The sequence below is a fragment of the Rhinopithecus roxellana genome, chromosome 14 (genome assembly GCF_007565055.1).
Source record: "Rhinopithecus roxellana isolate Shanxi Qingling chromosome 14, ASM756505v1, whole genome shotgun sequence".
Classification (NCBI taxonomy): domain Eukaryota; kingdom Metazoa; phylum Chordata; class Mammalia; order Primates; family Cercopithecidae; genus Rhinopithecus; species Rhinopithecus roxellana.
The window spans coordinates 65,457,116-65,469,661 of record NC_044562.1 but is presented as its reverse complement, the minus strand read 5'-3'; the positions used below and the strand labels follow the sequence as shown (position 1 = coordinate 65,469,661).

Sequence of the window (12,546 nt, the reverse complement as noted above, 5' to 3'; positions counted from 1 at the left end):
TAGGTATCACTACTGTTCCCAGTTTACAGATTACCTGACAACTGAGGCTTAGGGAGGCTGCCATCATCCACAGTCACAGAGCTACTATGAAGGGAGGGAACCCCATTTGTTCCTAAACTGCGATAAAAAAAAAAAAAAAAAAGTTGCGGGAAACAGGCCAAGAAAGAAAACACGAAAAGGGTTGAAAAGTAGCAAAAGAAAGCAGTCAGGAGGAAGTGGCCCCTTTCCTGCCTCCTTCCCGCCCGGAGCTGTGCCTTGCGCGGTGCCCGGACGCCCCCAAGCGGCCACCTCTCTGCCTCTGACGCTTCCGGCGACAGGCTGGCGTCACTAGCTAGCGCCTTGCTAGGCACCGGCCCCTGAGCCTGTGCGGCGTGATACGCCGGGTGAGGGGGAGGGTCTTCCGGCCCTCTGGAAAATCATTTCCGGCAGGAGCCGGAAGACAGTCCCGGATGGCCTCGGGGACGGTCGGTGTGTGGAGGTGAGCTCCGGGATTGCTGGCTTTCCCGCGTCCGCTGGTTGCCTCATGCTGCAAGCCACGGCCGCCAGCCCCCGCTCGCATCGGTGGCGCTGAGGTGCCGGGACAGGAAGCGACATGTCGTCGGGCCTCCGCTCCGCTGACTTCCCCCGTTGGAAGCGGCACATCTCGGAGGAACTGAGGCGCCGGGACCGGCTGCAGAGACAGGCGTTCGAGGAGATCATCCTGCAGTGTGAGCGGCGCCGCTGCGGGCTGGGAGCGGGGCGGGCGAGTCCCGCGGAAGCATGCGGGGCGCCCGCGGAAACCTGAGGCCGAGTCCTCGGCGCCGCCCGCACGCTTGGCGGCCGCCCCGGGTACCCCGCGCTTGGGACGCCCCAAGCCTTTTAAATGTTTTTTCTAACTTGTGTTTTCTCTTTAGAGGATTTTCTCTTCTAAACTGTGCGATCTTTGTGGGGAGGCACAGTTCGTGTTTGTATTTGTAAATCCCAGCAGCTCACACAACGCTTATGCACTTAAATAGGTCCCAGAAACATCCCATTTATGGGGTCAGGTTAATGAAACGGTCGTTGACTTTAAGTCGCTGAATTAACATTGCCTTCTGAATGCACTGGAACGGGTGGCCTTTGATTCCTCAAACTTACTTCCCTTACTCTACCTTGGTGGGTTTTTTGCGGGGAAAGAGGGGTAGGGGATCAGGGTCTTGCTCTGTCGCCGAGACTGGAGTGCAGTGGCGGAGATCACGGCTCACTGCAGCCTGAAACTCCCAGGCTCAAGTGATCCTCGCCATCTAAGCCTCCCGAGTAACTGGGATTACGGACGCGCACCACCACGCTCGGCTAATTTAAAAAAAAAAATTTTTTTTTGGAACGAGGGTTCACTGTGTTTCCCAGGCTGGTCTCCAACTCCAGGGCTCAAGCCATCTTCCCACCTCGGCCTACCAAAGTGTTATCCCCCCACCTTGGTGTTATACATTTTGATTCTTAATCTCTTTTAGGTGGGACAGAACCTTTACTGTTACTGAAATCTTAAGTATGAAAGAGGTGGTTTTCTTTCCCCTTACTGCTTGCAGCTTAAGGGTACAAAAATGTTTGTACCTTTACCTAAATTGTAATGGTCCTAAGGTGGTTCCATCTGTCTCTGAAAGTAAACCTGGCAACTTTCCCAAGTTATGTTGATCATGGGATTCAAAATAATAATTGCTGCCTTTTTTGCATTCTGATTGTGCAAAATCAGTAGTTCTCAAACTTAGCTGCACATTAGCATTACCTGTAGATCTTTAAAAAATTACAAATCCCAAGCCACACCCAGACCAACTAAATCACAATATATGAAGTTAGGACACAGGTATCGTGTGTGTGTGAGATTCAGCCTAGAACTGCATGCCAAGTTATCAGTGTTTTTTGATGCTTCCCATGACTCTACTGTGCAGAGAAATTTGAGTACTGTGGTAATTATTTGCATGTGTTATTTCACTTTATCTTTCCCAAAATTCTATATATGAAGCAGGACCGGTTATTGCCATTTTCACACATGGAACTGAGGCCAAGAGAGAATAGGTAACTTCTGAGGTTGCACTGCAGGTTAATGGTGGGACTGAGTTTTTTTTTTTTTTTTTTTTTTTTTTTTTTGAGACAGAGTCTTGCTCTGTCACCCAGGCTGGAGTGCAGTGGCGCGATGTCAGCTCACTGCAACCTCCACCTCCCAGGTTCAAGAGATCCTCCTGCCTCAGCCTCCCTAGTAGCTGGAACTATAGGCGAGCACCACCACGCCCGACTGATCTTTGTATTTTTAGTAGAGACAGGGTTTCACCATGTTGGTCAGGTTGATCTTGAACCCCTGACCTCAGGTGATGTACCTGCCTCAGCCTCCCAAAGTGCTGGGATTACAGGCATGAGCCACCGTGCCCAGCCGGGACTGGGATATGAACTCAGGCTTGATGACTAACTTTTGCATTTGCTTCTGTCACTGGCTCCCCCAGCAAATGGTTCTTTGCTTTCACTGCACCCATTGTTTTAACAAAACTGAGAAGAAAGGGGATGCTTTGCTGTTCTAGGAGGCCCTGAAGAACAGTGCTGTTTCAGAAGGCCGCAAGCACAAGTCCCTGTTACTCAAAACATGATTCCCTGACAGATGACATAAATCAGTTCATTAGGTGCTTATTGGGTGCTTATGCTTTAAAAGCTAATATCCTTTGAAAGTCAAATTGGATTGGAGGCTTGACTCACCCCTCACTGAACCTTTTCACTTACTTTCTGAGCCTGTTTTGCCTCATCTATAAAATGGGGATGAAGCTTGCCCTGCCTACTTCATAAAAACAGTGCTGTGCATATAAGTGCTTTCAAAGCCATCTGTATAATAGCCTGTAATTGTAAAGCATTATCTCTTGACACAAATGGAATGTTTTCCTGCACTTTGAAAATGGCATCTTGATGGGACAGGAACATGTAGAACAGTCAAAATAAGAGGTCAGTTGTGGAAAGAAGATAGCTTTAAAGGGTACTAGAGTAGCCAGTAATGCTTGCCTGAGGGACCGGGAGAGGAGACTGGGATGAGAAGCTAACAATGAACAGGAGAGTGAGACAGCCTTTGCTTGTTAAGATCTTCTGTTTAGGCGGAGGGATTGGCGTTTAGGGAGATCGTTTCTATCAGTTTGCGAAACACCTTCATTCCGCTCATTCCAGCCTCCCCAGGCCAGTCAAGTTCTGACCCTCCATCAACCTGGAGTCCGTTCCCTGTTCAGTCCGTGCCTTTGAGTCTGAAGAGAACGGTGGAAAGAAGCTGTAGGGGGAGGGGAAAGGCTTCCCTCTGTCTCCAGCCTTCTCTTCAGGGAGCAACCTTTGAGAAGGACTTCTTTTGAATGCCTCTGTTTTTTGAAAGAACCTAAAATTATCACAGGGCACCAAGCTTTGGTTTAACATCTGAAGATCTTACTAGAGCCCTTTGACACTGGTGGATTTTAAACCTTTCTCTTGATCATGATGTCCCAGGTTGAAACCAATGCCCAGTTTGGCTGAGCTAATTCATTTGACTAATACAGATGAGAGTGTTTCTACCCAGGAATTCTCTTTTCGGATATCAGGAAGTGGGACTCAAGACTAAAAGAGAAACAAGCTCTTTTAACAGGAGTAGTCACTAGCATAAACCTTGTCTTGTTCTGCTTGGTACCTGCAGAACCGGTACCCATATCTGATCTTACTGGTGCCTGTATGCCTATTACTCTTGTTTTTTATTTCATTTTATTTATTTAGAGACAGAGTCTTGCTCTGTCGCCCAGGCTGGAGTGCAGTGGCATGATCTCAGCTCACTGCAACCTCTGCCTCCCGGGTTCAAGCAATTCTCGTGCCTCAGCCTCCCTAGTAGCTGGGACTACGGGCAAGTGCCACCGTGCCTGGCTAATTTTTGTATTTTTAGTAGTTTCACCATGTTGGCCAGGCTGTTCTCGAACTCCTGACCTCAGGTAATCCGCCTTCCTCTGCCTTCCAAAGTGCTGGGATTACAGGCGTGAGCCGCTGCGCCTGGCCTGTGTGCCTATTACTCGTAACTCCATGTTCTTTCTAATCCTGTCTTTTGAGTTTCTGTACTCTGTCTCCTGTCAAATTGATTAGGTTTGGAAAGAGAACCCATTTCCTCTCTTAGCTCTCCCCTCCTGTGTTCTCTCACACTTTAGCATCCTCTGCCCAGTTGCCTGAGCAAAGAGTCTCAGAATAATCTTTGACTTTTTACCAATACGGATCTGTTAATGTAACTGCCTGCTTTTATAATTTCTTATTTCATCATTGCCAGTAAGAAGTCTGAATTTCTGATCCTGCTTTTTCCAGTGTTGGCTTCAACCTTTATTTCCAGCCACTTAGCAAAAGACTCTGTTATTCCTTCTGCGTGGCCTATCATCTTCTTTTAAGACTTAACTCATATGTCACCACCTGTGACACCATTCATAAAAATGAGTACAGAGTATATTCTCTGTACCTTTTTATACTTGACTGAATTAAATGTTAACTCCTTCATGTTGGGGACTGTCATTTATTTATATTTCTAGTTCCCTGACCTAAAAAGTAATTTAATGTGTCAATTATGGTAAAGTTCTCCTGTAGTACTTAAAGGTCCATGGCATTTCCCTTTGCCATTTTGTTTAGTGTGGTTCTTTTTCTTTTTTCCTCCCAAGGTAGAAACAAATAACTTCGGGGGTAGGAAGCATTTTCAGCTCCCTTTAATAGAGAAGACATTCTTGCAGGTGATTCTGTAGGTTACTATGGCTGAGGAATGTATGTTCCTGTATTTTTTTCTTCAATACATGACAAGGTAGGTACCTAGCAAGTGTACATATGTTACAATAACTTCATTTCTGACTTTTTTATTTTAATAGATAACAAATTGCTGGAAAAGTCAGATCTTCATTCAGTGTTGGCCCAGAAACTACAGGCTGAAAAACATGACGTACCAAACAGGCATGAGATAAGGTATTTTGAAACTAACCTGTATTATTTGTGTCTCCTCTAATGAGATTTATCTCAGTTCAGTTGTCACTTCTCTAGTTTAAAAGCAAATCAAGTACTATTTTGTGTTCCGGTTTTTGTCAGCTCCTTTCAAATAAGAACTAAAACCGTGTAATTAAAATTGTTTTTTAAAAGGTATGTACATACCTAGAAAGGTTATTATCAGTACAGTGCTCTCAGCTTGAGAAATTTCTTAAGGCGGGTTCATGTGGTAACCCTACATCAGTTTCTCATCTAACCTGCCAGGGTTCATGTTTTTTGGTTCTTTGTTTGTTTTTAAATAATCACAGACAAGTTAAGTATTTCTGAGCAGGTTTTTGTAGATCCTATTAATATAGGATTGATTGGTACATACAAAAAAATTGCTTTTGTGCAGTATGGGTCTATTTGATCCTTTTTAGGTTGGTGTTTTTTTCAACATACAAATGGTCCCCAACTTGCAGTGGTTCAGCTTACAATTTTTCTTTTTCTTTTTCTTTTTCTTTTTTGAGACTGTCTCCCTCTGTCACCCAGGCTGGGGTGCAGTGGCGCAATCTCAGCTCACCGCAACCTGCAACCTCCACCTCCCGGGTTCAAGCAGTTCTCCTGCCTCAGCCTCCCAGATAGCTGGGATCACAGGCGCCCACCACCACACCTGGCTAGTTTTTGTATTTTTAGTAGAGGCAGGGTTTCACCATGTTGGCCAGGGTGGTCTCGACCACTTGACGTCAAATGATCGACCTACCTCAGCTTCTGAAAGTGTTGGGATTACAGGCGTGAGCCACCATGCTGGCCAGCTTACAATTCTTCACCTTTATAATGGTGCAGAAGTGATGCACTTTCAGTAGAACTGTACTTTGAGTATCCATCCAACCGTTCCGTTTTTCCCCTTCAGTTTAGTATTCAATAAATTGCATGAGATATTCAACAACTTACTATAAAATAGGCTTTGTGTTAGATGATTTCGCCCAACTGTAGGCTAATGTAAGTGTAACCTATGATACTCAGTAGGTGAGATGTATTGAATGTATTCTCAACCTACTATATATTTTCAACTTCTGATGGGTTTAAAGGGACTTAGCCTCAGTAAGTAGAGGAGCATCAGTATTAGTAGATTGTGAAATCAAATGAGCAGATTGCAATAAGCTCTTATTTTTCTTTAAGAACTAGATTAGAAATACACCAGTGTGTGCTGAGCACGGTGGCTCACACCTGTAATCCCAGCACTTTGAAAAGCCAAGGCGGGTGGATCACGAGGTCAGGAGTTCAGGACCAGCCTGGCCGAGATGGTGAAACCCCGTCTCTACTAAAAATACAAAAATTAGCCAGGCCTGGTGGCAGGCGCCTGTAATCCCAGCTACCTGGGAGGCTGAGGCAGAGAATTGCTTGAACCTGGGAGGCGGAGGTTGCAGTGAGCCAAGATCACACCACTGCACTCCAGCCTGAGTGACAGAGCAAGACTCAGTCCCAAATATATATGTGTGTGTGTGTGTGTATTAATAGAATATTAGAATATTTCATGAGATACATATTTGTTCATGGTGGCGTATTTGTGTTTACTGGGTCATTTGTGTGCATTTATGTATATTTGAAGTCTTATTGTTCTCTTCCATAATATTCGTTGTGTTTGCATGTTAAATTTGGTATGGGAACAGTAACCATTATTTCTCTGAAATCTCCACACATTTAGCAATTGTAAAAACAAGGTTGGTGATTTATGGTGTCTAGAAATGGTAGCTGTAGCCTGATGTATTTACTCCTAGAGCTGTAGCTGCTCTCACGTCTCCTCATCTGGCAGGATGGTCTCCTGGTAGAGGACGGAGTGGGAAAGATACCAGAGAACAGATGGCTTGGCGGGGCCTCACTTCCGTCCTTGCTTTGTAACAGTTCAGGAGATCCTGCCTGGCTGTGGCCCTGGGAGGCCTTCTGTAGTACTTAAGATATTAGTTTTAGTATTTTGGTTAACTTTAGGTGTAGATAATGCTGTTTCACCATTTTCATCTAAATTCATCCAATTGAAAACTAAAAACATTTCTATCTGATTAAACCCTTGGTGACTGTATTCTTGTATTCTGTATCTGTTAGCCAAACTCATGTGCTTGGAATATGCAGCAGTTCTTTTGGCTGAATTTCACTAGGATAGTCTTTTGAGGCAGGGTATCTCTCTGTCGCCCAGGCTGGAGTGCAGTGGCGTGATCATGGCTTACCGCAGCCTCAACCTCTGGGGCTCAAGCAATCGTCCTGCCTTAGCCTTCTGAGTAGCTTGGAGACTACAGGTGTGCACCACCATGCCAGTCTAATTTTTTAATTTTTTGTAGAGATAGGGGTCTCACTATGTTACCCAGCCTGGTCTTTACTCCTGGGCTTAAGTGATCCTCCCTCCTCAACCTTCCATTAGTGTTGGGTTTACAGGCATGAGCCACCACATCCAGTGGGATGGTCATTTAGTTGGCGGTCTTGTTATAAATCAGGTTCATTCAGCCCACTCACAGCAAATTAATCACTGAGATGATGGGTTTTGTGAGAGTTTATTCATAACATGGCCAAGCAAGGAGGCAGGAGAACAGGTCTCAAATCCACCTCCTTGAAAATAGGGATGGGGGTACTTATGCGATAGAAAGCAGGGTGGTCTAAAGTGCGGAAAGAGGTGACTGGGGGGTAGGAAAGATGAGGTCATTGGGGCTTCCATGCAAGCATAATCTAGCTATGTGGTTCCTCATAGGACACATGCAGAAAATGGTGGCATTAGCACCATCTGAGGGAGGAGTGTTTTGGCCCTCTGATGTCAAAAGATCACCTCTTGGGCATTCACACAGGCCCAGTTGAAGGGTTGGGGGTCTCAGCTGGCTGTAATGAGCAAGAGCTGCCTCCTAGTTCCTGGAGAAAAACTTTAAGCACCAGTTATTGTAGTGAGCCACAGTCAGTTATTATTTATAAGGAAGCTAGTGGGAGTTTAGTTAGGTATTGTTTGGCAACTTGACTTGCTAGTGGGATTTTGGAACTAGAAAAAAGTGATGAAAAGCAGGCAAGGCAGGTTGAATGGTGGGCTTCATCAGGTTACCCCTTGTTCGGTCTTTCCATTTCCACAAATGTTATCCATAATAAGTCTGCTCTCCTGACTTATTTGTTTCCATTCACAGTATCGTTGTTTTCCACGAGTCATCTATGGTTCCTTCTTCCCTCTGTATCTTCCCCTCCCCACATTCCTTTATTCCTCATATTCCCCATATCCACCAAGCCCATTGGTTCTCCACCCCCTAGCCTCTTGCATCCTTTGGTTTACATTTATTTTGCCACCTCCTTTGTTTATTTATCTTCTTATTCCCAGACTGTGGTGAGAGCCTCATTCACTCAATAGACTTCTGTGACTGCAGTGTGGGCTGGGCATTAGGGATGTAGAGATGAGTAAGCCAGAGTCCCTACTCTGAGGAGGAGTAGAATCTAGTGGGGGAGACCAACTCAAAGGGACATTTGCTAGAGCATGTAAGGGTGTTCACAGAAGCTGGGCACTTCATTGGTTTCCTTTCCCCTCCTTCCTGTCTCTCCAAAGACCCTGCCTGTCTCATCCTAATTAACTGTAAAACAGTGCGCACTGTGCTTAAATAGTCATCTGCATCAGTTATCAGACTTTCTCTTAAGTGTTTTCATCACTTTGCCTACAGTTTAAAATCAAACTTTTCAGCCTCAAAATTGTTTATTCTAAGCATGGTTCCTGGACTAGTGGCATCTTCTGGGAAGTTGTTAGAAACAAAGATTCTTGGGCCCCATCTCAGACCTATTCTATTAGAAACTCTAGGGGTGGGACCTGGTAATCTGTGTTTTCAGAAATGCTTTAGGTGATTCTAGTGACCTCTAAAGTTTGAGCACTACCACCTTTACTGCTACTCAGACTTTCTGGAACCAGCAACATTCCCATCACCAGCGCACAGAAAGTGAGAAATGCAGATTGCTGGGCCTTGCTAGGAAGGCAGATCACCTGTTAGTGGGCTCCAGGAATCTGTGCTTGAAACATGCCCTCTGAGTGATTGTTTTTTTCTACTTGACAAGCACCTTCGTGGGCTGATGATATTCATTGTAAGTAAAATAGGAAGTCTTTGGAGGCTTTGGGTCGTGAAAAGAGCTGTATCCTGCTTGCCTTAGTCTCTCCTAGCATTTCTGTTGAGTTCTGTGTCTTGGTAGACTTTGAAGTTTAAGCATCTAATCCTGAGGCCCCTCTGCCTGATGATCTTGCCTCCATTTTGCCCTTCCTAGGAGATTCCTACTTTAGTTCCTCTTGGGAAACCCCTCCCAAAATGAAACCATCCTTGTCTGGGGAAGTCTTTGCCTCTGAACGTGATTAACACTTTCTCTCGTCACTCTGATACACTTTTGTTTTTCTTTATGTTGTTAGTTTTAGTTTTTTTTGTTTTGTTTTGTTTTTGAGACGGAGTCTCACTCTGTCGCCCAGGCTGGAGGGCAGTGGCGCAGTCTCAGCTCACTGCAACCTCCGCCTCCCGGGTTCATGCCATTCTCCTGCCTCAGCCTCCCGAGTAGCTGGTACTACAAACGCCCGCCACCACGCCCAGCTAATTTTTTGTATTTTTAGTAGAGACAGGGTTTCACTGTGTTAGCCAGGATGGTCTCAATCTCCTGACCTCGTGATGCACCCGCCTCGGCCTCCCAAAGTGCTGGAATTACAGGCATGAGCCACCGCGCCTGGCCTGTTGTTAGTTTTTATTTCATGATTCTGTTCTATAGCTAGCCAGCTCCTTGGAAGGCGGGACCACGTCCTACATGCTTGAGTCCAGGAGTTCGAGGCCAGCCTTTGCAACATAGATACCATCTCAATACTTTTTTAAAAGGTGGGGACCGGGCATGGTGGCTCATGCCTGTAATCCCAGCACTTTGGGAGGCTGAAGCGGGTGGATCACCTGAGGTTAGGAGTTCGAGATCAGCCTGACCAACATGGCGAAACCCCGCCTCTACTAAAAATACAAAAAAATTAGCCAGGCATGGTGGCGCGCGCCTGTAGTCCCAGCTACTCTAGAGGCTGGGGCACAAAAATCACTTGAACCCAGGCAGCGGAGCTTACAGTGAGTCGAGATCACACCACTGCACTACAGCCTGGGTGACAGAGCAAGACTCCGTCTCAAAAAAAAAAAAAAAAAAGTGGGGAAGATCTGATAATTATTCTGCCTAATTTAGGGTAGTTTCATGTAAAGTGTGTTCTACTTTCTAATCTCTTGATATTACTTCTTAGGCTAAGATTGGGAAAGTACCAGGTTGCCTCAAGATAAGGTATTAGTTTGTGCTTAGCTATGTAATGACAATACATATAGAGATGGAAAGACTGCTATACTGCCACCTTTGTCCCCCCTCTTTTTATTTTAGTCTAGGTCATATGGAGTGGGCAGTTCTTTCCGCTCTCTTCAGATGTTGATATCCTAGTGTCCAGCCTTATTCCTTTTCTCCATCTACAAGCTTTCCCCAGGCACTGATTTCAGCTACTCACTATAATCTGATAATTCTCACCTGTGACACCAGCCTTCTCTTGAACTATAAATCCACAGTTCTAGTTGTCTTCTGCTGTTTCTGAGATACCATGTAAACACTTGGCAAAGATTCCAAAACTGCATTGATTCTAGAGGTGATCTGAACTCACTCCTGTGGCCTTAGGCACATCTATTTGCTGACAGTGTCTACATGTTAGCCTCTAGCTTGGACTTCTCCCTGAGGTTCGAACTCTTTTTTTTTTTTTGAGATGGAGTCTCACTCTGTCGCCCAGGCTGGAGTGCAGTGGCCAGATCTCAGCTCACTGCAAGCTTTGCCTCCCGGGTTTACGCCGTTCTCCTGCCTCAGCCTCCCGAGTAGCTGGGACTACAGGCGCCCGCCACCTCGCCCGGCTAGTTTTTTGTATTCTTTTTAGTAGAGACGGGGTTTCATCGTGTTAGCCAGGATGGTCTCGATCTCCTGACCTCGTGATCCGCCCGTCTCGGCCTCCCAAAGTGCTGGGATTACAGGCTTGAGCCACCGAGCCCAGCCGAGGTTTAGACTCTTAATACTCAGTTTCCAGTTGGCAATACTCAGTTTTCATTTGACTGGCCACAACTGAACCCTTTAGGCCTCCCCCAAAACCTGCTGCTCCCAGTCTTGCCCATTTCAGTGGCTGACAGCTGCCTTCTACCAGTTGCTCAGGCCAAAAGCCTTGAGTCATCCTTGACTGCTATCTTTCTTCACACCCCATACCCAATTCAAAGTCAAGTCCTGTTAGCACTGTCTTTGGAATGGATTTAGAATCAGACAGTATCTCACCTCACTGCTCCCACCCTGGTCTGGGCTGCACTGTCCCATATTTTTACTTCACAGTACCCTGCTGGCTGGTCTTCCTATTTCGGCCCTTACCCCCATGCAATCTGCTCTCCTTTTAAAACCTAAGTCATTCAGCTGCTCAGAGCCCTCCAGCAGCTTCCCTTCATGCCTAGTATACCTCACAGCCCTCAGAGGGGTCCTCAAGGCTCTGCATCATCTCCCCACCTCCTCCTTGGCCGCACCTCCTCTGTCCCCCTGTGCTGGGGCTTCCGTCACCCTTCCTGCAAATACACCACCCGCTGTATGCCTCTCCAGGCCCTGCTGCTGCTACTCCCTCTATCCAGAGGGCCCTTCCCCCAGGGGTCCACATGGCTTATTCCTCACTTCCTTACAGTCTCTAGCCATGTGTCACATTGGAGAAACCCTCCTCAATTACATTAAAATAGGGCGGCACCCCCCCCTCCCCCCCGTTCTCTTTCTTCTTCTTCTGGAGTTTTCGGCAAGCACGTGTGACTCCTGACCTCACACATGCTCTCAGTTGACTGTCAGCTGTGTGAAAGCAGAGCCCTGCACTCACTGCTGCCATCATCGGCACCCAGGTCCTTGCTGAGCCAGTGGGCCTCGTTGGTGTGCCTGTTACTGGGACTTCATTCAGGAACTTTCCACCTTTTATTCCTGACATGCCTGGTGGTCACAGTTGCTTTGCTTTTTTCCATGTGTTTCGCGTCTCCTCCTTTCCACTCATAGTGCCTGTAACCACAGCTGCTGGAGACACCCAAATGGTTTATTGGCTTTGTGAACATGTTTCTGGAATTGTTGTTTCACTAATTGGAAAGATTTGGAGTCTCATTTTTCCCCTCCTTTTTTTGCACATTCTCTTCATCTGCCTGGTTTGCCAATTTAGTCCCGGACATGATGGCACATGGAATGACAGTCAGCTACAAGAAATGGCCCAGCTGAGGATCAAGCACCAAGAAGAACTGACTGAATTACACAAGAAACGTGGGGAGGTAAAGCTAGCCCTTTTCCTCATCTGTCTTCTGCTCTCTATGAGAGTCCTGTGGGGAGTGGGGGAGCTCAGTCACTTCTCACCAGAATTGGCAGCAGCCTTAGCCATATGTGGCATCAAAAGCCCCCTCTATAGGAATAGAAGGGCAAGGAAAACAGAATGAGAAGACCAGGCAGATGGAGGCCCATCGTCAGAAGGGCAATCCTGTGAGAGCGCTGCCAGTTACCATGCTCCAAAATCAGCATGAGGGGCAAGAGTGGAGAGGCTTTAAAGAACAAAAGCCTGCTCCCTGGCCTGCTGAA

At 46.3% G+C, this 12,546-nt stretch overlaps 1 protein-coding gene across 4 annotated transcripts in view; it reads left to right on the top strand.

Annotated features, from left to right (window-relative positions):
• The first annotated feature begins 326 nt into the window (after nt 1-326).
• ATG16L1 (autophagy related 16 like 1) overlaps nt 327-12,546 on the top strand; it is a 44,818-nt gene continuing 32,598 nt past the window's right edge. For 3 of the 4 annotated variants that reach the window (XM_010353141.1, XM_010353140.1, XM_010353139.2), the window contains exons 1-3: nt 327-707; nt 4,839-4,932; nt 12,140-12,245. In XM_010353141.1, coding sequence (XP_010351443.1) covers nt 593-707; nt 4,839-4,932; nt 12,140-12,245 — 315 coding nt within the window. In that variant the 5' untranslated portion in view covers nt 327-592. The remainder of the gene's footprint in view (nt 708-4,838; nt 4,933-12,139; nt 12,246-12,546) is intronic. The other variant, XM_030916409.1, reaches the window with a different exon arrangement.